At 45.8% G+C, this 20,688-nt stretch overlaps 1 protein-coding gene across 6 annotated transcripts in view; it reads right to left on the bottom strand.

Annotated features, from left to right (window-relative positions):
• Window positions 1-20,688, bottom strand: part of LOC120953899 (ecotropic viral integration site 5 ortholog) — a 34,055-nt gene that overhangs the window by 7,026 nt on the left and 6,341 nt on the right. For 4 of the 6 annotated variants that reach the window (XR_005751417.2, XR_007452087.1, XM_040374313.2 and 1 more), the window contains exons 3-5: window positions 750-3,168; window positions 323-682; window positions 71-229 (exon numbers count right to left, since the gene is read on the bottom strand). Coding sequence is in view for 4 of the 6 variants with exons in the window: in XM_040374313.2 (XP_040230247.1) it covers window positions 71-229; window positions 323-682; window positions 750-1,352 (1,122 nt within the window). In the remaining 2 variants the exon portion in view is untranslated. Of the gene's footprint in view, window positions 1-70; window positions 230-322; window positions 683-749; window positions 3,169-20,688 lie in introns of those variants that run through there. The other 2 variants (XM_049607006.1, XM_049607007.1) reach the window with 2 other exon arrangements.

Genomic DNA, 20,688 nt, shown 5'->3' with positions numbered 1-20,688 from the left:
TGTAAAGTTGCAACAAAAAATAAGACTCGACTGCATTCCGGAACCGGCACGGGTTCATTTAGCTACTAACCCTTAGCTCCACCATCTCTTCCTGCTCCTTCTTGCGCAGGTCGGCATATTCCTTCTCCATCTTTTTCATCCTTTTCGTATTGATCTTCACCTGGAAGGCCAGATTAAACAGTCCGTCCGCATCATTTTCCACCTTTTGTGGAAGCTCCTTTTGGAAGTACTGCAAAAAGGAAATGAAAAAAATCAATTATTAAAATGTAGTTTGAAGCGCGCGCGTGTGTATGTTTCAATGATGCTTCATTTCATTCATTACCTTAAGCATTGCCTCCATATCTAACGAGAGCAGCGTATCCTTGCCGATGGTAAGAAGGGCAATGGCGACCTTGAATATAAACTCCATCCCCTCCGACAGGAACACGTCCATGATGCGGCAGCTGAGCGTGAGATTAAGCGCGGTGGTGTACAGGGTCAGGAACCAGCTCGACGCGTACATCGACGTTTGGAAGCTTTGCGATTGGAAGTGCAGATGCAGCTCCGGTATCTGTTCCTGCACAATGTTCTCCAGCTGGTACATGCACAGGCCGAGCTCCGCCATCGAGGGTTTGAACATGTCGCGCATACGATACTGCTGCATAATTTGCACCAACACGGCAAACGCTTCCTCTTCCGGCATCTGTGTGTGTTGAGAATGGAATCAATAAAAAAGGAAAACTGGAAATTTGCTGCCCGGGAGAGCTTACCTGCATCAGCAGCAGCCCAACGATGAAACCGGACCCCTGACAGTAGCCAACCTCCCGGTCGTGCAGCGAGTACGCCTTCATCACGTTGAACAGTGCCTCCTGGCCGAGCCCGTCCTTCTCCTTGAAGAAGTCATGCTCCGGGTAGGTGCGGGCAATGTCGCGCCGGATCACCTTCTCGCACGCACTGGTCGCCTTGATGTACTCGGCGTACTGCTTCTTGTCTGCGTCGGACGCACCGCACAGCAGCTGCCAGACGATCGCCCGGAAGTGGTGCGGTATGCCCTTGCGCACCAGCTCCTTCACCGTCGGGCCCTTGCGCTTCTGGCTCGCCTCCCAGTCGGTGACGATGCTGGCCCAGGTCGACCACACATCCTCCTCCCCGACCGAGGAGGCGCCCGAGTTAAGGCTGATCTGGCTCGTGTCGGAGCTTTTCCGGCTGTGGGCCGAGCTCTGGAGCGAGTTCAGACTCTTCGAGTCGCTCTCGATCAGCTTGTTGGCGGCCTCCAGTTTGGCTAGTAGGGATAGTTCAGAGCTTGGTAGAGTTTCGGTCATGTCCGGGTTCCTTAGACTACTGCTGTCCGTTTCCGACACCGTGAGGGTCATACTAGCGGTGGGCGGCGGGAGGAAAATGAAGGAATGGCGGCAGGTGGGACACAACACGCGACAGGATGGATGATGGTGATGATGGTTTGGTGATGTGAAGGACGAAGGTCGAGTATTCGGGGGCGTTCTTGGTCTTGTTCTTCCGCTGCCGTACGCTCAATGTACTTGGATGATCACGGTACTGGGCAAACCACACTTCATACGCGCGCGCTCCTTACACTAGTGCATGGTTTGACTTGTTGCAAGGTTTTTTAGCTTTCCGTTCTATTTTATATACCGACCGAGCTCCCAGGACATTCAATATCAATATCAGTGCTTTCGATGCACACCTGCTGGTCCTGCCGTACAGAGCGTGTGTCACAGGAACAAGATCACGTGACGGAAGAAGTCAGTCACACAAGCAAGCAATCAGCAATATGCGCGCTACTATCTGCCTAAGTATAGCCTTCCCAACTACTTCGGCCTGATTCAATCTGCCCACATGAGTAGTAAAGCTTCCGCTGCACTAATGACGCACATTCACAGATCTCAACAGCGTACTCTATCGCCGAACCCTACCAATCGTCTAAGAGTGCGCACAGACGAACCTAACCAATAAAAGTATTCTCCTTGTGCTTTACTTCTTGTCTCGTGTGCGTATCACTTGAGGGGTAGAGAGTAGTGCAGATGTTGCAGGATTAGATAAATAAATCTCTTGTTGTGCTTAAAGTTTTGCGTAAAAATTAGCGCTTCACAGAAAATCACAGAAAATACTGTTAAATACTTTATCTTTTCTATTTAAATAATAATAGCACCACCGTCCACTTGTGCTTCACGTGTTGCAGCCCGCGAACTGAACCAGTCTCTAGAACGGACCCGAATTAGGAAGGAAATAAAAGCAGTCCTTGCTACTTCTTCAAAAGCATTCAAAAGCAACCAGGACGCTTGTATAAGAATGATGTATAAATAAAGCGTAAATGTTTGTGTGTGTATGTGATGTGTCTAAAAATCTACGCAAAACAAAACAACAAGCTAATCAACTAAAACCAAACAAACAAACAAAATAAGCAAACAACTAATAATAAACAAGGGCACGGAAACTAATAACAGATACACGTGAAGGGTGTAAACAAAACCAAACACAAAGCGTAACAACAACCACCGCCGGGACTACCAGAAATTAATGTTTAATACTTGTTTTCAAAAGCAAATACCGACGAGGACAGTACGTATTATTAGGCAGGGGCAAACCTTCTACCCACGGGCACTGCCACAGGGACAGGAAAAGCTGTCTAAGTAGGAAAGCTACACCAAACAGAAAGCTGCTTGTGGCAGAAAGTGTTGCGTTTTGCTTTGGACTGAACTCTACGGGGAAGCGACGATTATACGGCAGGATGTAGAATTTTCTTTTCGCTTAGCGTTTGATTTTACGGAACTTGGCATCAAAGGTGTACACACACTATTTTCGGGCTCTGCTTGGTGTGTCGAATATCTGGGCGCCGATCGTTCGTTGGGTGTCGTTGCGGTTGATGGTGGTGATCGTTGGGATGTGGTGGTTGGGCGTTTCAGGTGACAATGTGTTTGACGATTGTGTTTTTCGGGTTATGATGGTGACGACGTGTGCCTTGTCGATCGTATGGGGTTTCAATCTCTCCCGCTGGTGGGCTCCAATGGTGGTGTTTCGGTGCTATTTGTTTGAGTAGAGATGACAAGTACACTTTGGGGTAGCGTCTTCGTGAAGCTTACTCGTATCGGTTGACGTCAGATAAATGAGTGGAGCGCTTCCTTCTTCGCAGCGGAAAGTCTTTTTAGTTGTTGTTGTCTGGCAGTCAGCTTCCTACAAATAGAAAATGAGAAGTAAAAACGTTATTAGCTTCAGTGTCCTGCCGATTAGCCATATAAAAGCAAGTTTTATCCCATTTCCCCACTCTCTAATGTGAATTGAATAGCACAAAAAGGATCGCTTTTAACTCGCAATAGTGTACGAGAACATTGCCTTCCCTTGTACCGGCGCTTGTCCTTTGCAGTTATAATCCACTCCCAACACTACACTTCAAAATGTCAACCGAAGCAAGCAGAAACAGATGAACCGTGTACAATTAGACCACGATTGTTTCTACGTTGGCGAATACAGTAAGTGTGCCTTTTTTTTGTTACACGAACTGAAACAATCCCATTATCCTTGTTCTATTGACCGACCGGTCGGTCTGCTGGAAGCGCAAATAGAAGCGCAGAACAGATGGTTAGCGTTGGCAGAAAGCTCCTTCATTGTGTCCCCGCTGCCTGCTGGCTGCTGCTGCTGCTACTGCTTGTTTCATTTCCCTGCCACATAGACGAGAGAACTCACAATGCAAACACACAATATTGAAAAGCTTGCTTTCATCTCACGATCGATTCCAACGTACATGCCAGGAGATGTATCTCACGACCACCACTGCAATGATAATGATGAGTTGGGCGCCTTCCTGTGGCATCCCGGGGGAGTGGGGGAGGTCCAATAGTTTCCGCTATACTCCCATTTGCATAGCTTTCGATTCACACTAGGAAGCGAAAGCGTGCACGCTCAGCATCTCCACAAAGCTGGATATAGATGGTGTAAAGCTATGGTGTGTGTGTCTTTTTGCCCATTTTCGCACACATATGTTTGCGCCGGTTTGGAGGAAGCGGGAGAATGTGATAAGTGCAATGAAAAACCGGAAACAGACACAACACCACCCCGACGCGAACGGCCAAAGCCTGGCTTCGAATGGAGCAAACTCTCTCATCATCTTCAACGGTTTCCTTTCCTCGGGGCCGTCCATCTTCTCTCATCTGACGACCGTTCTCACTTGCCAACCTCCCCTAAACAGACCGTAATTGCTTTATGATCCATCTTGCATGCGATTGAAAAGTTGCTGGAATAGAACAATTCTAACGTAGAGTGTAGAGTGCTTTAAACTGCATTTTCTCTGGGTCTATTGGGCTTATTTTCTTTTCAACTTTTCAACACTACCTTATCAACCATTCCCGATCTCCTAATACCTAGTTTCCACTAGCACTGTACTTCATATATCAATGTGCAATTTTGCTGTGCATATCAAGTGCATTTTCTACCATGCAACGCGAAGTGGACGGTTTTGCAATGCGAGCAGCACACATAGAAAAAACGCACAAATAGCCAACACATAGAGCGCGCGAGATGAAAGCAGAGCCATGGCGCCGCCAAAAGACGAAAACCCCCCTCCTCCTTCGGGGGTGGGCTCCGTTGGCGTCGGCTGGAGGCGGAATGCAGCATTGCATTGTATAATTAAAGTGAAAACACTACTGCACTTTAGAAAAGAGGCTGGCGGGCACTACTGTACCCATCTCTCTTCCCTCTGGCCGTGCTTATCCCCCCTTTTGGCGATGTTTTCTCATCTGTGTCTTTACTGTGTGTACGCTTTTCTTCTTTCTTCTTTCTCCACTTGACAATATGATTCATCGTCGCGGCAAGCTCGCGGGATCCCGCGATCGGTAGCGGGATTGTGCAACAGTTTGTTCATTGACGGCTTACATGAGCGTTGGGTGGACCTGGAATTGGAGCAGCAGAAGCAGACCCACCATCACACATTCGGCAGTCGGGCTGGCGTCTGCTGGCGGCACACGAACGTGTGCCTGAACGCATTTGTTCGTTCGTTTTCTTGCCACATTTTCGTGTCTCTTAGTGTCAAAATAGCGTATTTTAAAAGGCAAATATTACTTACTAATTGCAATGAAAGATCTTCTAACTTCTAGTCGTAGCATTTGCCGGGAAGGGAAAGCAAGCAGGCATACCACGGAGACACCAGCCGAGCTAGCCAAGGAACGGGAACGTGTTTCTTGTTTTTACCTAACCATAAACGCAAAAAGCATTCCCCCTGATCGGTCACTTCATTTACCGTGTTGTGAAACGGTTGCGCGGCAAGCATCGGCCGCCGCTCCGTATTGTTGTTGTGGTTTTTTTAACCCCAACACTAATGCAAATATTCACAAACACACACGGGGACAAACACGGTAAGCACGAACAAGTGCCTCATTCGCAGTTTTGTGCGATAATCTGCGCCCCGGCGGGTAGCAGCCAGCAAACCGGAAGTACACCGATCATCATCACCGCAAGAACCGTCACAGGGGGCGGGCGGTGGGCCCCCTGTGTATGTGGTTGTTGTGCTGCCTCTGTTGGTCATTTTCACATTTTTCCACTACGAAAACAACACTGTTACATTTTACTGTGCTTTGTTGTTGCAGTTTTTTTTCCACACTCACTCTCCTTCTCTCTCTCTCTTTAAACAAAGCAGAAAAAAGCACATTATCTCCACAGCCCAACGCGAACCTCTGCGCGTTCGAGGGCGGATTTTTCAATTAGCGTTTATTTAAAGCGTACCTACCTACTATTCGCTGCTGGCCAAGCGATTTTCTACGCACGTGTTCTAGTTTTTTTTTTGTGTGTGTGTTAACTGTATTCGCTAGTTTCCCGGGACACCATACCCATCTCGAGCGGCCTCTTTTTAGCATGATCTGCGTAAAACAAGTACACACCGTTAGCAGAGGAATGGAGCGCATTGCCCGGCCACACGCGGGATTTTGAGCTCAATGAGTTCATCGCTAACATCCAGCTAAAGCTAAAGGTATGCATGGTGTCTTGTATGTTTTTTTTTTACAAAAATAAATGCCAAAATCCCACAAAAAATAAAGGGGGATGCTCAAATTAAATGGCTAACTAAACTAAAGATTCAATAATTATTATGCTTTAATTTATGTTCAAATTGTCAGAGCAACTTCTCGCTTGATTGACCCATTAGCAACCCTCTCAAGTGATATTTTAACGGCAAAAAACATTCCAACGAAACGCGATGAATTCTTTCCACCAAGAACATCACCGTCCAACGTGTCTAATACGCTACCGGAAACAGTGCGTCACCGTCGTGTAATGGCTCAACTAACACTAAGCCTCCATTCCCATACCTTTATGGCGGTGGTGTGTGCGCACACACCGGTCACGACCGCACGGGTGGAGAGAGGTGGTGATGGTCAACTCGATGGATTAATTAACGCCAATTACCTCGTGGAGCTCTACCATCACCTCTCTCGATTACGGAATGGGTAAAGTCGCAACAAAAAAAGGTTTCGTGACAGTACTTTAGAGCGTAATGGGCCAAGAGAGCGGGCGAGCAGCCACACCACCCGGCTGACAATTCTTTCGCGCAGCAGCTCCTCTTCACCTGGCGCAAACCAAAGCGCTGGTTGCGCGAAGATGCGCCAGCGAAGCAAAAATACGCCGCAAGCACAAAGGTGGTTATAGAAGTGAGATGCACCTCATCATCCCGCCGCCCCGTCTGCTGTTTCGTCGGTCTTTCTTCTTACTGTGTTGCATATTATTTCTCCTTTTCTTCCATGTGCACACACATACACATCACATTCTATCCTCTCTCCCCCCATTGTGATGCTTACTCATGCGTTGGGATTTATGTGGTTTCGTTTTATTAGGCACGTTTTTTTCTCTCTCTCCCCTTTCGCTGATGTGTCTGTGCTTGTGTGTCTAATTGCTACGCGCTAGCATCATCAACAGTGGTAGCGGTGGTAGTAGTAGTAGTAGTGTTAGTAGTGTTAGTAGGTTCGTTTCGCTACATTTTCCGCCGTAACGCATTCGCCAAATAAAATGGAAAAAAAATGAGTGCAGCCGCGTGGTGGAAAAAGAGTCTGCGGAGCAATCGTGGCGCAAGATGCTTACAATGATGCCTCCTCCTCCGGCCATGATGATCATGATGAGGATGATGACGATGGAACTATTTGGTAACTGGCTACTGGGGCACGCGCGCCCAATTGCCCGCCAGATACGGTGGACGATCAAAAGTAGAGTGAAGCGGCCACACAACACACATTGTAGCAGTAAAATGTTTAACCTATTACTCCACCAACCACAGCGCTGTGGTTGTGAGAGGATGATGATGATTTTGATGATGATGGGGTGGTGGTAAAATGGTAATAGAAGACACAAAAACTGCGAGATAGTAAATAAAGATACGATAAACGGTTTGGTAGATTCAGTGATTCCTCAACTGGTCACCGGCGGAATGTTGGACAATTGTTACACGAGTTGTATGGTCATTGTAGTTAGCGGTTAGTGGCTGATGGACCGGCATGACATGACTAACGTCTTACTTTATCCGAGTTTATTTGGATTAAAAATTGGACTATGATTTTACTGTGATGACGTAGGAACGAACGAACAGAGTTCGTCGTCTCTCGGCTTCAGTTCATATAGGCGCACTAAAACCTCTCACATTTCAATCCCTGAACCGTATCGTTCGTCTGCTAAATCAAGACAACTTTGAAACCACAACCAAACCACTTTCGGTAGGCATTTTCCCTATATTTTCATTAATGAGGCAAAACGTTATAATTTAAACTGAAAAGACTAGCGGTAAAGTGAAAAGAAAGCCTAAAAACGACCCTTTAAAATACTAGTGTTGCCTGATGAAGCAAACGTGCTATACTACTAGTGGCGACATCTGACGTCAAACGAATTAAGAGCTTATTGTTACTCTTAGCAGTGTTTTAGCGCACTTTCAGTACATCCCCAAGAAATTCATGCTGTCCACCTGTTAAGCTAGAGCAGGTATGTCAAACTGGCGGCCCGCGGGCCGCATGCGGCCCGCGTCGATTCTGAATGCGGCCCGCGAGAGTATTTTGAGAATTGCTAAAAGCACTGCAAACCATTAATCTGTTATTACTATTTGTCAAAGTGTATTAAATTTTCCAGAGAAGAACAATTCTTTTGTTGGTATATTTTTCGAAACTAACATGAATGTACCCATAACATCTCATAAACTTATTCTACACAAACGTACATATCAATCGAGACCCTTAAGAATCATTGAATCGAATGCAAGCTCATTCGTATTATGTTTAGATTAAATATTGAATATTATCATGTTCAGGCACAGCCCTGACACTTCATATCGTGCTTAACGAAACACGAACATTCTTCGTTCAATTTCGAGTGTTCGGCTCGATCGAGTAGTTTATAAATAACCGTGAATGTCGCGAATAAAAGCTCTCTTCCAATTTTGCTGCACAACGAATAACTGCTGGTAAATATTAAAGGTTTGAAGGTTACACCGAAACGCGGAAAATAAATTATCCGAAATAGTGAGATTAAACAAGCATAATTTTGTGCACACTCGATTGCACATTCTGTATGGAAAAATAGATTTGCGTCAACTGTCTACAAACGAAAAAGGAATGAAAATAACTTGATACATACACTAGGAAACTTTGCAACAACTAGTGATTGATTGTCTGAATCGCATCCACGGCTCAAAACCATTTCCGATCATAGTTATTCCGACTTTGAATTCGGCCAAATCAAACCAACAGTTCCGTTCGGTGCCGTCCGAAGCCTATAGAGCCGTTTAGAGCCATTCGGAACCGTTGGAGTCATCGGTTGTCCCACCGAATTTGTCAATCTCCATGCCCCCGACTGCCGAGTAAAGGATTCATTCGGCTCCGATTTTTTTACGACCTTAGAATGTTACATCATTGATATTCGATTGGAGCCACTTCTGTTTTTTGTCATAATCATGCCACCAGAAATGTTACTAAAAATGATTGCAGGCAAGTTCGAATTATTTGTTCCCAACATTCTGCAAGACGGATTAATGCAATTTCCAACCTCCCCAAAAATCAAATCAAAAATGATATGATTACGCTTAAGCCTAAAGGTTTTAGATTAAGGATAAAAACAATCGAAATGCCGAAGCCTTGCAATACAAAGCTTATTAATAGATTAGCTCACACAGTTCTCAATTCCTCAATTCGCAAATCATCTCCCTTCAAGTGTCAAAAACAGATTTGCCAATCTGTATGGGATCACACACCACGACTCTTCGTCAGATAAAATTATCGTAATTTAAAAAAAGTTATTCGTAAAATACGGGTTCTTGTTATAAGAAATTAATATATATTCAGAACACTTGGAACATGGAAATTAGCGAAAAATAATGTTTAAACACGCGTTATTACAATATTTCTCTTGATCTATCAAAAAATTGCAAGCAAATATTTTTGTTATTCATCCAGTGATGGATAGCTCGGATTGCTTGAAAAAGATTCACTACAGGCTGCTAGACTTCTCCTACTTCAGTGAAAAAGCGTGTTTGACAGATATTTTTCTCATATAAAAAAGAGCACTTATAAAAATAACATCGCGAATTTGTACAAAACAAACGATTCCATATAAGAAGCGAGGAGTACAAAAGGTCAATTTGTTTAACAATACAAATGTAAAAAAGTATTTTACATAAATATTGGGGTATATTTTCCATTCTCAACTTTGCGGCCCGCGAATCACTGAAAATTTGTACTTGCGGCCCTCTGATGAAATGAGTTTGACACAGCTGAGCTAGAGTACCGAAATTGCTAATAATTTCGTCTTCTAAACAGAACAAAACAAACAAACACAGAATGATGAAGCATGATGATTTGAACAGCAACACAACCCTCTGACATTTAGGACAGGCTCTCCCCCCACCAGCTCAAGTTCAGTTCCCTCTTCCCTCGGATGTTGCTGTAAAATACCCCTATCACACGATGACATAACTGACCCGCTGAGCTCCCCCGGTGATAGTGACGATAGTGAAAGGATATTGGAAAAAATGCCACACCTATCCCCTAGGCACGGCCAACACAACGGGGCCGCGTTGACGTCGATGGTTCCCAAAACTAAAGTAGTTCCACGCTGCATGAGATCACAGCGGCGATGACTGCTGCTACTTCTACTGCTGCTGCTCTTTGCTGCGTCGTCCCCCGGACTACTGTCCCTAGCGCCTACCCATCCCCATGGGAGGACGGACCATCGTATCGTTTCCACCGGTTAATTTGCATTATCCAACTCTTCGTAGCCAAATGCCATCATTCCACCATCACCCTATGATTCCCCTGGTTTTTTTTGCAGGCAGTTGCTCCCAGTTGGGTGTGCAAATTTATCATCATCTCGAATGACACTTGTTTGCTCTGCTCACACACACACAGCAGTAGTGACAGTGGGTACAACGGTTATCGAGAAAGAAATTTCTCCACCAGAGACACACACACACACAAAACCATTCCTCACTGGTGGTGCGAATGAAACAGAAGACAGCGGAAACGTTTTTGCAAAACGTTCACCCGGCACTCCAGGTACGACGACTGCGGCGGGGCTCTTGCCGGCGGGGCCGTCGATTAAAAACGGGGCGTGAAAGTAAGATAAATAAATTAGGGTTAAAATTGATGGAAAGTGAATTTGATCGTCGCTCCGGCTTGGGCTTGGTGGCAATCTGTCTGCCAGCGGAGGAAAGTTTCTACGCAGAAAATTGTCGCTTGGGAAACAACTTTGGGGGAGGGAAAGCTGGCTGGAAATTAGACAGCGAAGGTGACACACGAAGGTGGGTGACGATGGTGGTAGTGGTGGCGGGGACTCTTGAACGTTTATGCAGCTGAGAATGTGTTAAATTTTCGCTAATTGTTTTCCTTTCCTTTGCCTGTTGCAATATAGGGGGAGTTAAAATGGTGGACAGTCACAAATGGGTGGTTTTTATATCGAATTACAGGGTATTCCAGGGTTTTCTCATAGTTGTGAGACACTTCCTTGACTCTTTCTTATCGGTAGTGAACTTGAAATTTTGGAAATTGGACTCTATGGTACTCTTTTTGGACAGACTTGTTGTAAATTCCTATTGAATTTGTCAAACAAGTGTTCTACAGGAATATAGTTCAATTCCTATTACATTAAGTTCATTTCATGTAGGAAATTTCCATTACATGAAGTTCACTTCCCAAAAGAAAGAGTCAAGGAAGTGTCCCACAACTATGAGAACCCCTGGAAAACCCTGTAATTCAGGCTCTTAGGGAACGTTCCATGGAAAATTAGGACGATTATAAGTATCTATTTGATGAAGGAGACGTAAAGGGAAATCTGCAAAATCAGATACTATTACTAACTGCTACATATAAAATTAGCCCCATTTGCTGTAACAATTAGTAACGTAACACACACACGCAGATCTGTAACGATCAATGGGATTATGAACACCGTGTTGCACATTGACTAGGTAATTCCGTGCCAAATGTCGTACAAGATCACATATCCATTCCGCATTGAGAGGCCTTTAAAAATTGCCTTTCAAAGCGACAATTTTCAAATAATCACGTAGCATTTCCTACCCTTCTTTTTTTACACATCTAACCTGTCACTTACGTACGTGTTGTTGTTCCAATGAACTTCAAAGGGCCTATGAGGATGCGTTATCATTGCCCTTAAAACGCGCCGCAGGTGCCAGGACGGGGGGCAGAACCGGCCGGTTGTTTAGTTCTAATTGCGTGTGTACGTGGTCAGTAGGGAAATGGTGAAAATAGAACCTTGCCCAAAAGCAACACAACTCGTTGAGCACAGGGAGGGCTAACCTTTACGCACACAAACACACACGCGCTGGAACGTGTTTAGGAGCAGGATTGTAAACACACACACACAACAGGCAAAAACCATTCATAATAATTGACATTTACAAAATAATAATGATATTTGAATGAGCCTAAAGAGCTTGCATATGAGCCACATTTGATTGCAAGATTTTTAAAATTTCTTTCTGCACTGATTCCTTTACTGCTTATACTCGAACTGTTCTAGCTACAGCGTAGTTCCTTGTGGGTGGGTTCAGGGTAAAATTAAAAAAAAAAAACACTCAATTACCATCCATTTCAAGCTTCAACAATCCGTATCGAATGGACTACGAAGGGGTAAAAGGCGGGGGGCAAAAACGTGTATGAGCCACATAATAAAAGGGCACACACAGAATAAGGGCGAAAAAACAGGTGCGTTCTTTTACCTTCCCCCAGACTGTTCTACACCCCCATCATTCCTGTAAAACATACACACAGAAACAAGGGGTAGTAATAATAAAGCACAGTGTGAAGGCCACGGCCCAAACGGTCGGTGCCCGCGAGCCCGAGCGCATCCTAAGGCCGACCACACGACCAGAGAGGGTGATGGTTTAAAGGGGGTGCTGCTGTCTGCACCGCGGTCGGAACGTGCCCGGTGGTTAATGTTTGGAAATATTTATGACACGCTCCAACAAATCCACCCCACTGCGGTGGTGGGGCCGCTGGCCAAAGCACTGGTCAAACGGGCTTCCTCTTGCCCCTTTCGTTCGCTCACTCCCTATCCCTTTTGTAGAGAGCAGGGCCGGTCCGATTGGTGTGTCGGTCATAGAAAACAAACTAGAGAACGAACGGCAACCACACCACTACCACAAGAATACACACTAATGTATAGAACATAGTCATACACAGTATTCTGCTGTCGGTGGGGGCCAGCATTGCAACACAAATCACCCGTCGGACACGGCACGCCACCGGTGTGCCGGTGTGTCTGCGTGTTCGCTCTGTGGCGCACGACTGTGTGGAGGGAAGAGAGCTTTGATGATGCGAAAAATTCCGACAGACAGTGACAACATTACCTTGGTCACGCGAAAATGTGTGGCATCAATTTCACTTAGCGATTGGCAAAACAACAACTACAACACAGAGGCTTAACCTGCTCAGCTTTGCGAAAGGATTAGTTAGTTGTACACGGCATTAGCAATTGGCTTCAGAAGTGTTGGCAAGAGGTTTTACTTTGGTGTTGGTAAGTTGAGATTTCAAAAGCATAGCTTTACTACACTATCGATCAAACATACACTGTGCACTGATTGTACAATACTTTACATTCTTGTCAAGCTACAGAAAAGGGTACCAACGGGTATTAATCGAAATCAGAAGCTTCCAAAAACATCAACGGTAAAGGAAAGGTTCTTCTCAACCAGGGGGAGTTATTTTCGGGCACAAAGCATAAAATCGATCTACACGACACAGCATAAAACATGCTGCCCACAACAGACGGATATTTCGGTCACCACCACTCCCCGCCCGTTTCATTCCCGCGCATACTTTTCTTCCGAATCTAACCACTCTGGCAGCCACTCGGCCTAATGAGTGTCCAATTTTCCCTGCTCCAAACGTACGAAATAGAAGCTTAAAAACACGACAGCAACAACAAAAAACACACATAAACCACATAGAAATACACACAGCAAAACATCCCCCTTCTCCAAGACAACAAGAAATATTAAAAATTAAATAAACGGGGTACTACCTTTCTACTACCGGAAACGAGGTCAAATCCCGCAAGCCCCAATTCACGTACGACGGTGGAGACTCGCATTGGGCGACGGTGTGCCACCACCCATCAGCATAACTCACCTCTTGCCTTCCTTCCAACTCCACCGATCGCTTCCAGTGTGATTGTGTGTATGTGTGTGTGTGTGTCTAGGGAAAAGGGTTACCTCACTATTCTATTGACGTAGTATGAAGCGACGGCCGGACAGGGAATAAGAGCTTTCCTCGTTACGGGCGGTTGTTATTTATTTATCGTTTTTGCCACTCAAAAATGTCGAACTTTTCCCGCTTTCCTCGCGCACACTACATGTGCCTACTGTCGTTTCGTATTTGTGAAGTGTCACGTTTTGATGCCGCAGGTAAATTTGATAAGCTGCTGACTCTGGACAGGTTGGTGAGCTTTTTATGTATGGGAATTTCAAAATTCCAATAAGATGTCCGACGAATCATCCCATTACTTTTGATCGGATGTCAGTTCTGTCGGTCGTTTCCAGCGGCAAAGGGGGACTTATCGTTATGCTTCAATCCGACACAAGCTTTGAAGCTTTTGCTTACAACACTGGAGTTCAATTGTTAACCATTTCAACTTTATTTTGCATATTTTTTATGGGAAAATACACACAAATAAGCTGTTCATGTTCTAAACAACCAAAAACTCCCGAAAACCTTCGCCTACCTCAGTGTTTGTTTTATCACGATCAATGTGTAGAAAGACTAATTTGCACCAACAACAACCACCACCACTACCTCCCGCGGAGCTCGGCCCCGGTTAGAATGATGTCACCGTGGCAGGCACCACCTGGGAGCGAGGCGTTGGCGTTGGCGCACCACAAAAAAAAACGCAAGTTCTTCCGCCTCGACCATGTGCAGCAGCAGTTTGACGTGCTTTTTGCCTGTTTTTGGTTTGGTGTCGCGACCAATTATAATATTATTTGTGTACTGTGCCCAGCCAGTTGGGTCGTTTGTTGGTCCGAACGCACCCCTCATTGGTGCCATCATGATGAGTTCATAGGGTGTTTCCAGCATTACCTTGCCGAATCTCCTTGGTGCGACCCAGTAGTAAGGACAGCGCACAAAGGAAGTGTTGTAAAATTCTAAAACCATAAAATGGCTCTCGCACCCGTTGTTACGCACGCGATTCTAAATTTCTTTTTTTTTACCAATCTAATCGTAGTAACCATTGTTTATCCTTCCAAGTCAAAATAAGATGTTTCTGGAAACACGAATTATCCCGTCCGAACGGATGTTCGGGTAAACTTGGGAGGATAATTTTAGTATAAAAGTAGGCCATATTTTGAATAAAGCAGGATTCAAACGCAGAAGCTCTTGGAGTAAAGAGGTTTAATTCTAAACATCCGAAATAGGACAGAGACCCTGGATTTCCGAGCCAAACACCCCCTTCCGTCTGCATAGGCTTCCCAACCTTGGATCAGAAGCAACTAGCGGGAAGGACTGGTTAGTAGGCAAAGTATCAAATACTCTGTCCACTCTGCTGCTGTTTGTTTCTCCTCCGTTACAACCCTGCAACTCTTGCTGAGGGCCAAACCTTCGCGTGGCCTGCCGGAGAAGCTCGGTTCGTAACACCCGTACTTGACCCCGTTCATTATTCGCCGCCGAACCCGTCGTTCCCGTTTCTAGTGCCAAAACGGTCGCCCAAACCCAAGGGCAACGACGAGCGGGTACGGGGTAAAGAGGCAATTTCGAAGTTCGCCCTTGTGAGTCTCTCCCTTAAGGAACTGTCTTCACCTTTCAATTGCGAGTGAAGGTTTCCAGTCTCTGTGTGCTTGCATGTGCATGTGCCTTTTATTTTATTACACCAATGTTCTAACCGCTTACACACATCGATAAGAACTCGGGCAGGTGGAGGGGGCTGTTTATCAGAGGTTTACTTCTTGAGGCAACAGCTATTGAAGGCCCACAGCACGGGGATGAGGGGGAATATGATGAAATCGATACAACCAAGCGATCAAGTTCACCGGACACACTTGAAGAAGGCACGAGAAGGAGGTACCCAACCCGCACCGGATAGGGTAGGATAGGAAGGTTGGTTTCACGATTCGTGTGTTACAGAGAGTCCCCCCCACGCCGTTTGCCTTTCGAATGACCCTCTTCACTTTTGGCCGTTTGATGGCGCACTTGTTGCAGCAGCAAGCGCATAGAAGCGTAGAAAACCCATTCATGCGTTTCATTGAAGGTGTGCAGACACACGCACACACACACACACATCCACACAAAGGTGCAAAGTATGGTCTCTTTTTAAGCCGCACCACTAAGAAGAAGCGCTCAGAAGTGGTGTGGATTGCAACATCGGGCCCGTGTGGAGTGGATAGGCCCAGTGTACACTGGTTTTTTTTACAGCCAACACACACACACACACACATACACACGTGCACAAAAAGGGTAATCGAAGCGCTGATGGCTTAATTCCATAGGGTACACACATCCTGTCCGTACGTAAGCCCTTCACGATGGCGCAGATTCTTGTTGAAGTGCGTCCTTTGCTACACTTGGCAAAGGGGTGGGTCTTGCTGTACAAGCGTCTAGGGAGAATTTCATTCAAATGGAGTATTTGCGTCGTAAATGCAACGGGTTTCTGCTTCGTAGAAAGTACATCATTTACAGAAGACGCACCATTCTTTAACAGTGTACATCTATGATGAAGTGTGAATTGAAGACAATGAAGAGGAAAGCAAAGTTCCTTAGTGTGTTCTTTCCTTCTGGTACGACATTTCGAAGAGGAAAAAAGAAGAAAGATCGCACTTCATTTGATCGTCAACTGCCTTTTGTACGGCACGAACGCGGATGTACCAGTCTTTAGTAACTTCCAGTCTTTAGCGAAGAAAAAAAAAAGAAGCATTCACGCGTGACAAACCCGACTCGAGAAGTTTATCTGCAAGAACGTAAAGCCCGTATTTGGTAGAAACACATGTTTTAATGTGTTAAATGAATCGGTTTTGTTACGTTCGGTGACGGATCTTCACCGAGACAAAACTTTCCCATTGTGCATGCTTCTCAAACGCGACAAATACGAAACCTTGAAACGAACGCATTCAAACCCGACTGCGAATAGAAATGGTTGCCAGCCCAAAAACGGTTCATCTCCTACGCGCTGTGCTTGTCCCCCCACCCCACAGCGGCCCACAACAAGCAGCTGCCCCAGCTGTGTGTCGCTGTGGCTGTCTATCCATTAACCCAACCCACCCAATTCTTCGACCCGGAGGTCGCGCACGGAGTGAAACTCGGCATGATGAGAGGTGTGTTGTTCGTGGACACCTCGCAGCAACGCAGCCGAAGTAAAGAACTAGAACTTATTCGCTCGCATCCGTAAGAACAGAACGTGATCCATAATATACCAAACAAAGGCGCGCGGCTGCTCTCTGGTGTGTGTTTGTCGCAAAACCGGTACACAACGTAGAGGAGACAGTTCCACAGCAAGACAACCACAGGAGCCAAGTGTACGCGTAATTTCTTGCTGCCGATAAATAAGGCAAAAGCAAGGTTTGCAACAAGGTTGGGGGGTTGGGTTGTGCACGAACAACGCCGACTCTCAAAAAAGGCAGGTCGTTTCTTTGCTTGCGATGTGTAATATTATTGGTCCGCAAAGGTTTGAGCAATTTATCAAACAAGACCGCATCAGACACACACAAAAATGCGGTGCTTTCAGTGAATCAAACACAAATAATCACCGGTAACCGAAACGCCAACGCCTCCCAATCGCCTTGGGAGAGATGATGCACCACGAAACATAAGCAACGAAACGCGCAACCAAACGTCAAACGCAAGGCAAGCGCAGTTGCGCATCACACGCCGGCGTTTGAGCGAAAGCGAATGTGCAATGTGGACAAATGTACGAAAATTGAAAAATTAATCCTACAGCACCACACAGAGAACACACACAGGGAGCAGAATATTTTAACGACTTTCTCCTGCTTTCCGATCATTTCCACGTGCCAACACATGCGACACACATCGTGTGTGCCCCTAGCTCATTCCTCCCCAACTCAAATTGCACGCAATAGGACACCACCGATCGTGTCAACGACCGACCACCAAAAAAAAAAACGGCCAAACCAATAGGCAAACGTGTGCAAGGCATTGTGTTGTGTGTACGATTGTTGGTTCGCTGGTAGCAGTAGTAGCAAGGGATGGCGGGTATTTCGCTTTGCTTCTACGAGTTTATGTGGGTCAACCTGATTAGGAACCGAACCAATGGAGAATGATGGATGGAGTGAAGTGTGTATGTGTGAGTGTTGCTGCTGCTGCTGCTGCTGCTGTGGCTGTTTGGTTGGAGGAGGTGTTATCGCAGATGTTACGACATTTCGGAGGTTCCAATTTTGTGTTCGACGATAGTAGTATGTGCGTTAAGAGAATGGTGGCATCGATCGATAAAAAAGAAATCCGTAAGAAATACGCTCACAGCACATTGCTACTACACACATTTGATGCATTTGCAGCCTTATACGGTGCAATTTATTGTTAAAAAAGAAATACAGACATTTATGTGTACTGGGGGATGTTTTGCAGATGGTGATAAAGGCAAAGAATCTGAAGAAAACCTTTACTTCTTCACTCGTTTGTCCAAAAACCATTTATCGCCTCGCTTCCAATCTCCTACAGCGCGTAGCTAACAGACCGACAAGTGAATGAAATTATTAGAAATTAAAACATTATTGTGCTAACAACAATCGATTCAACTCAAACGCTCACCTTAAATTGAAACAAATCGCCGCAAAAATGCAATTGAGGGAGAGAGAAAAAACCCCCTAAAAATTGTCACACGCCCTGCTAGCACGCTTTCACGCGCCCGGCGTTCGTTAAAGCTCTCTTCAGCAACCTCCCAAAATCTTATTTCAAACAAAAAAGGGGGAGTTTGCCATTTTTGAATTAAAACTGTACTAATTTTCTATTGCAATTGTACACCTTAATGGTCTCTTCGGTCTGTTCACCTTAAAAGATCGACGGAAGCAGGCGGAAAGAAGGGTTATTAATTTACACACCGCACACCGCACACCAGCGCCCAAACCCGAGACGACCTCAATGACAGGAAGAGAGTGCACGAGAGAGAGAGAGAGAGAGAGCGAACGATCGATCGAGAGTTGGCAAAGGTTGCAGAGTGAGCACCACAACAACAGCAACCGACAGAAGAGAAAAAAAACCCGTTAATGAAACATGAACATCTTTCGCTTACACGAAAGTGCATTGCCGCCGTGATTTGGGGGAAGAATTTGCACAACGGTGCATTTACACAGCTTGACGAAGCACGGCCAAAGGTACAGGGAAGCTGAACCGATTTCACACATATATATATAGCGAGCGTGTGCAAGCAAATGCGATAGAAAGAGAGAGAGAAGGTGGAAGCCTCCTAAACTGATTTACCATACGCCCCGAAAAATCATCCTCCAGACACGGCTACACAGAAGGAAACGGAACCGAAACCCAGGGAGACGGAAGGGACACGACGTAACAGGGAAGGAGAGGGATAGGAAGAGAGAGGCGAAAGTGGGAAGAGTAATTTTAAGATTGAACGAACACGGAAGACGGTATTAAAGTAGGGCTTCTTCTGCTGCTAATGCCGCAGAGAGTCAGTTTGCCTTCCTGTACCACACCACCAGCCCAACTATTAGGCGTTTGATTGCGGGCTACAAGATTGGATGGAGGGAAAGCCCGAGACACGACACCAGGCGGCATCAACAGAGTTGACAGAGCAGCATACGAAGGGAGGCCACATATGGGAGAAAAACAACCTCTCGAAATCGAACAACCACCCAGCAAAAGCGCCAGCGCCTCGGCGGCAGCAAACGCACTTCAAAAACCTGATAACTATTATCGCGCGACACATGTGCACCGATCTCTCCCATATCATTACCCTCCCGGCCCGAGTAGCACAGACCCATGATCCGGCGCTACGACAAACCCACCCTTAGCCCTCGAGATAGAAAGCCCCCTTCCCTGGCCCGTAGGAATAACCTCAATTTCATTCAAATTGCGTTGCACACAGCAGCCTCATCATCAGTCGTCTGCGCGGAACAAATGCGTGTTCCACCCATCGGCAGCACCATATCCAGAGGAAGCTCGGCGGCAAGAGATCGATCGGCCGACACTCATTACGGGGGACGACATTGCGGGGGGCTGGTGCCCGAGATTGATGGCCCGATTTGGTGCGTTGTGCACGGGAGAAGAGAATGGGGCCTAGGAATGAACCGTTTCCCCGGCTGTGCACTCTCTCGAAATCTCCAGACATATTGGATAAAAAGAAAAGCCTTAAACAAAACCTTTTGAATCTTTTGAATTTGTAGTTGGCGCATGGTAGAGCATAGAAAGAACTCGCTTGGTCTGGGGTAAACATGTTTATGCTACTTGAAACTAGCATCACTGGAAAGCAGTGCTTGGAAAGCATACGTTCTATTCTGGCGTACTGACGTGAACTTCCGTCAACTACATGCGAGCATCAGGAGCCGAGAGAGAAAGAGAGAGAGAGAGAGAGAGAGAGAGAGAGAGAGAGAGAGAGAGAGAGATCGAGTGACACAGTGTTCAGGATAAATCTTTACCCAGCAGCCACCAAAAGCCGCCTGCCTCCATCATCGGTAATGGTTCGCCCGGGCAGCTTATTGGCAGACCAAATATTGACCTAGATAATGTGTCTTCCCCCCCCCCCCCTTTCCTCTTTACACTCCATCCCTTCTCTGCGGCAGTTTCTAAATATTGGCAATTTCACTAAAGCTTTTAAACGTTTTAGCCACAAGCCACAAGCAAGTGGCTTTAAAACAGACACAAGCCTAAATAGAATGTGGTGTAAAGCATGAATGGAATGCTAGACCCCCGGAGTCATGTTTCACAGCTTTGTTGGTGGGTGCTTTACGTCATACTATCGGAAGCAATACATAATTCGTACAAAGTATGCCGAACGGGTACAATTTGTTAACCATGAAGCATTAGTTTCCTAGTTCTTATCGTGCTTATTCTTTAATACACACTGAATACACTCTGCATGAGTGAGTCAGCTTCTGGTTGCGTATTTATCAAATAAATCTCAAATAAAGCAGCTGCAGTCGGAAGATTATTCTTTTTTTCAAGCTCGATTCAATTGATCTGGAATCCAACTGTGGGGCCTTTCACAATACTAGCCCGCCTTATTTATGTGGAGTTTGACAGTTGGAGGCTACCCAGTCAG

Source organism: Anopheles coluzzii, chromosome 2 (genome assembly GCF_943734685.1).
Source record: "Anopheles coluzzii chromosome 2, AcolN3, whole genome shotgun sequence".
Taxonomy (NCBI): domain Eukaryota; kingdom Metazoa; phylum Arthropoda; class Insecta; order Diptera; family Culicidae; genus Anopheles; species Anopheles coluzzii.
Note: the sequence above shows the minus strand (reverse complement) of the source record. Positions and strands in the feature narration are given on the sequence as shown.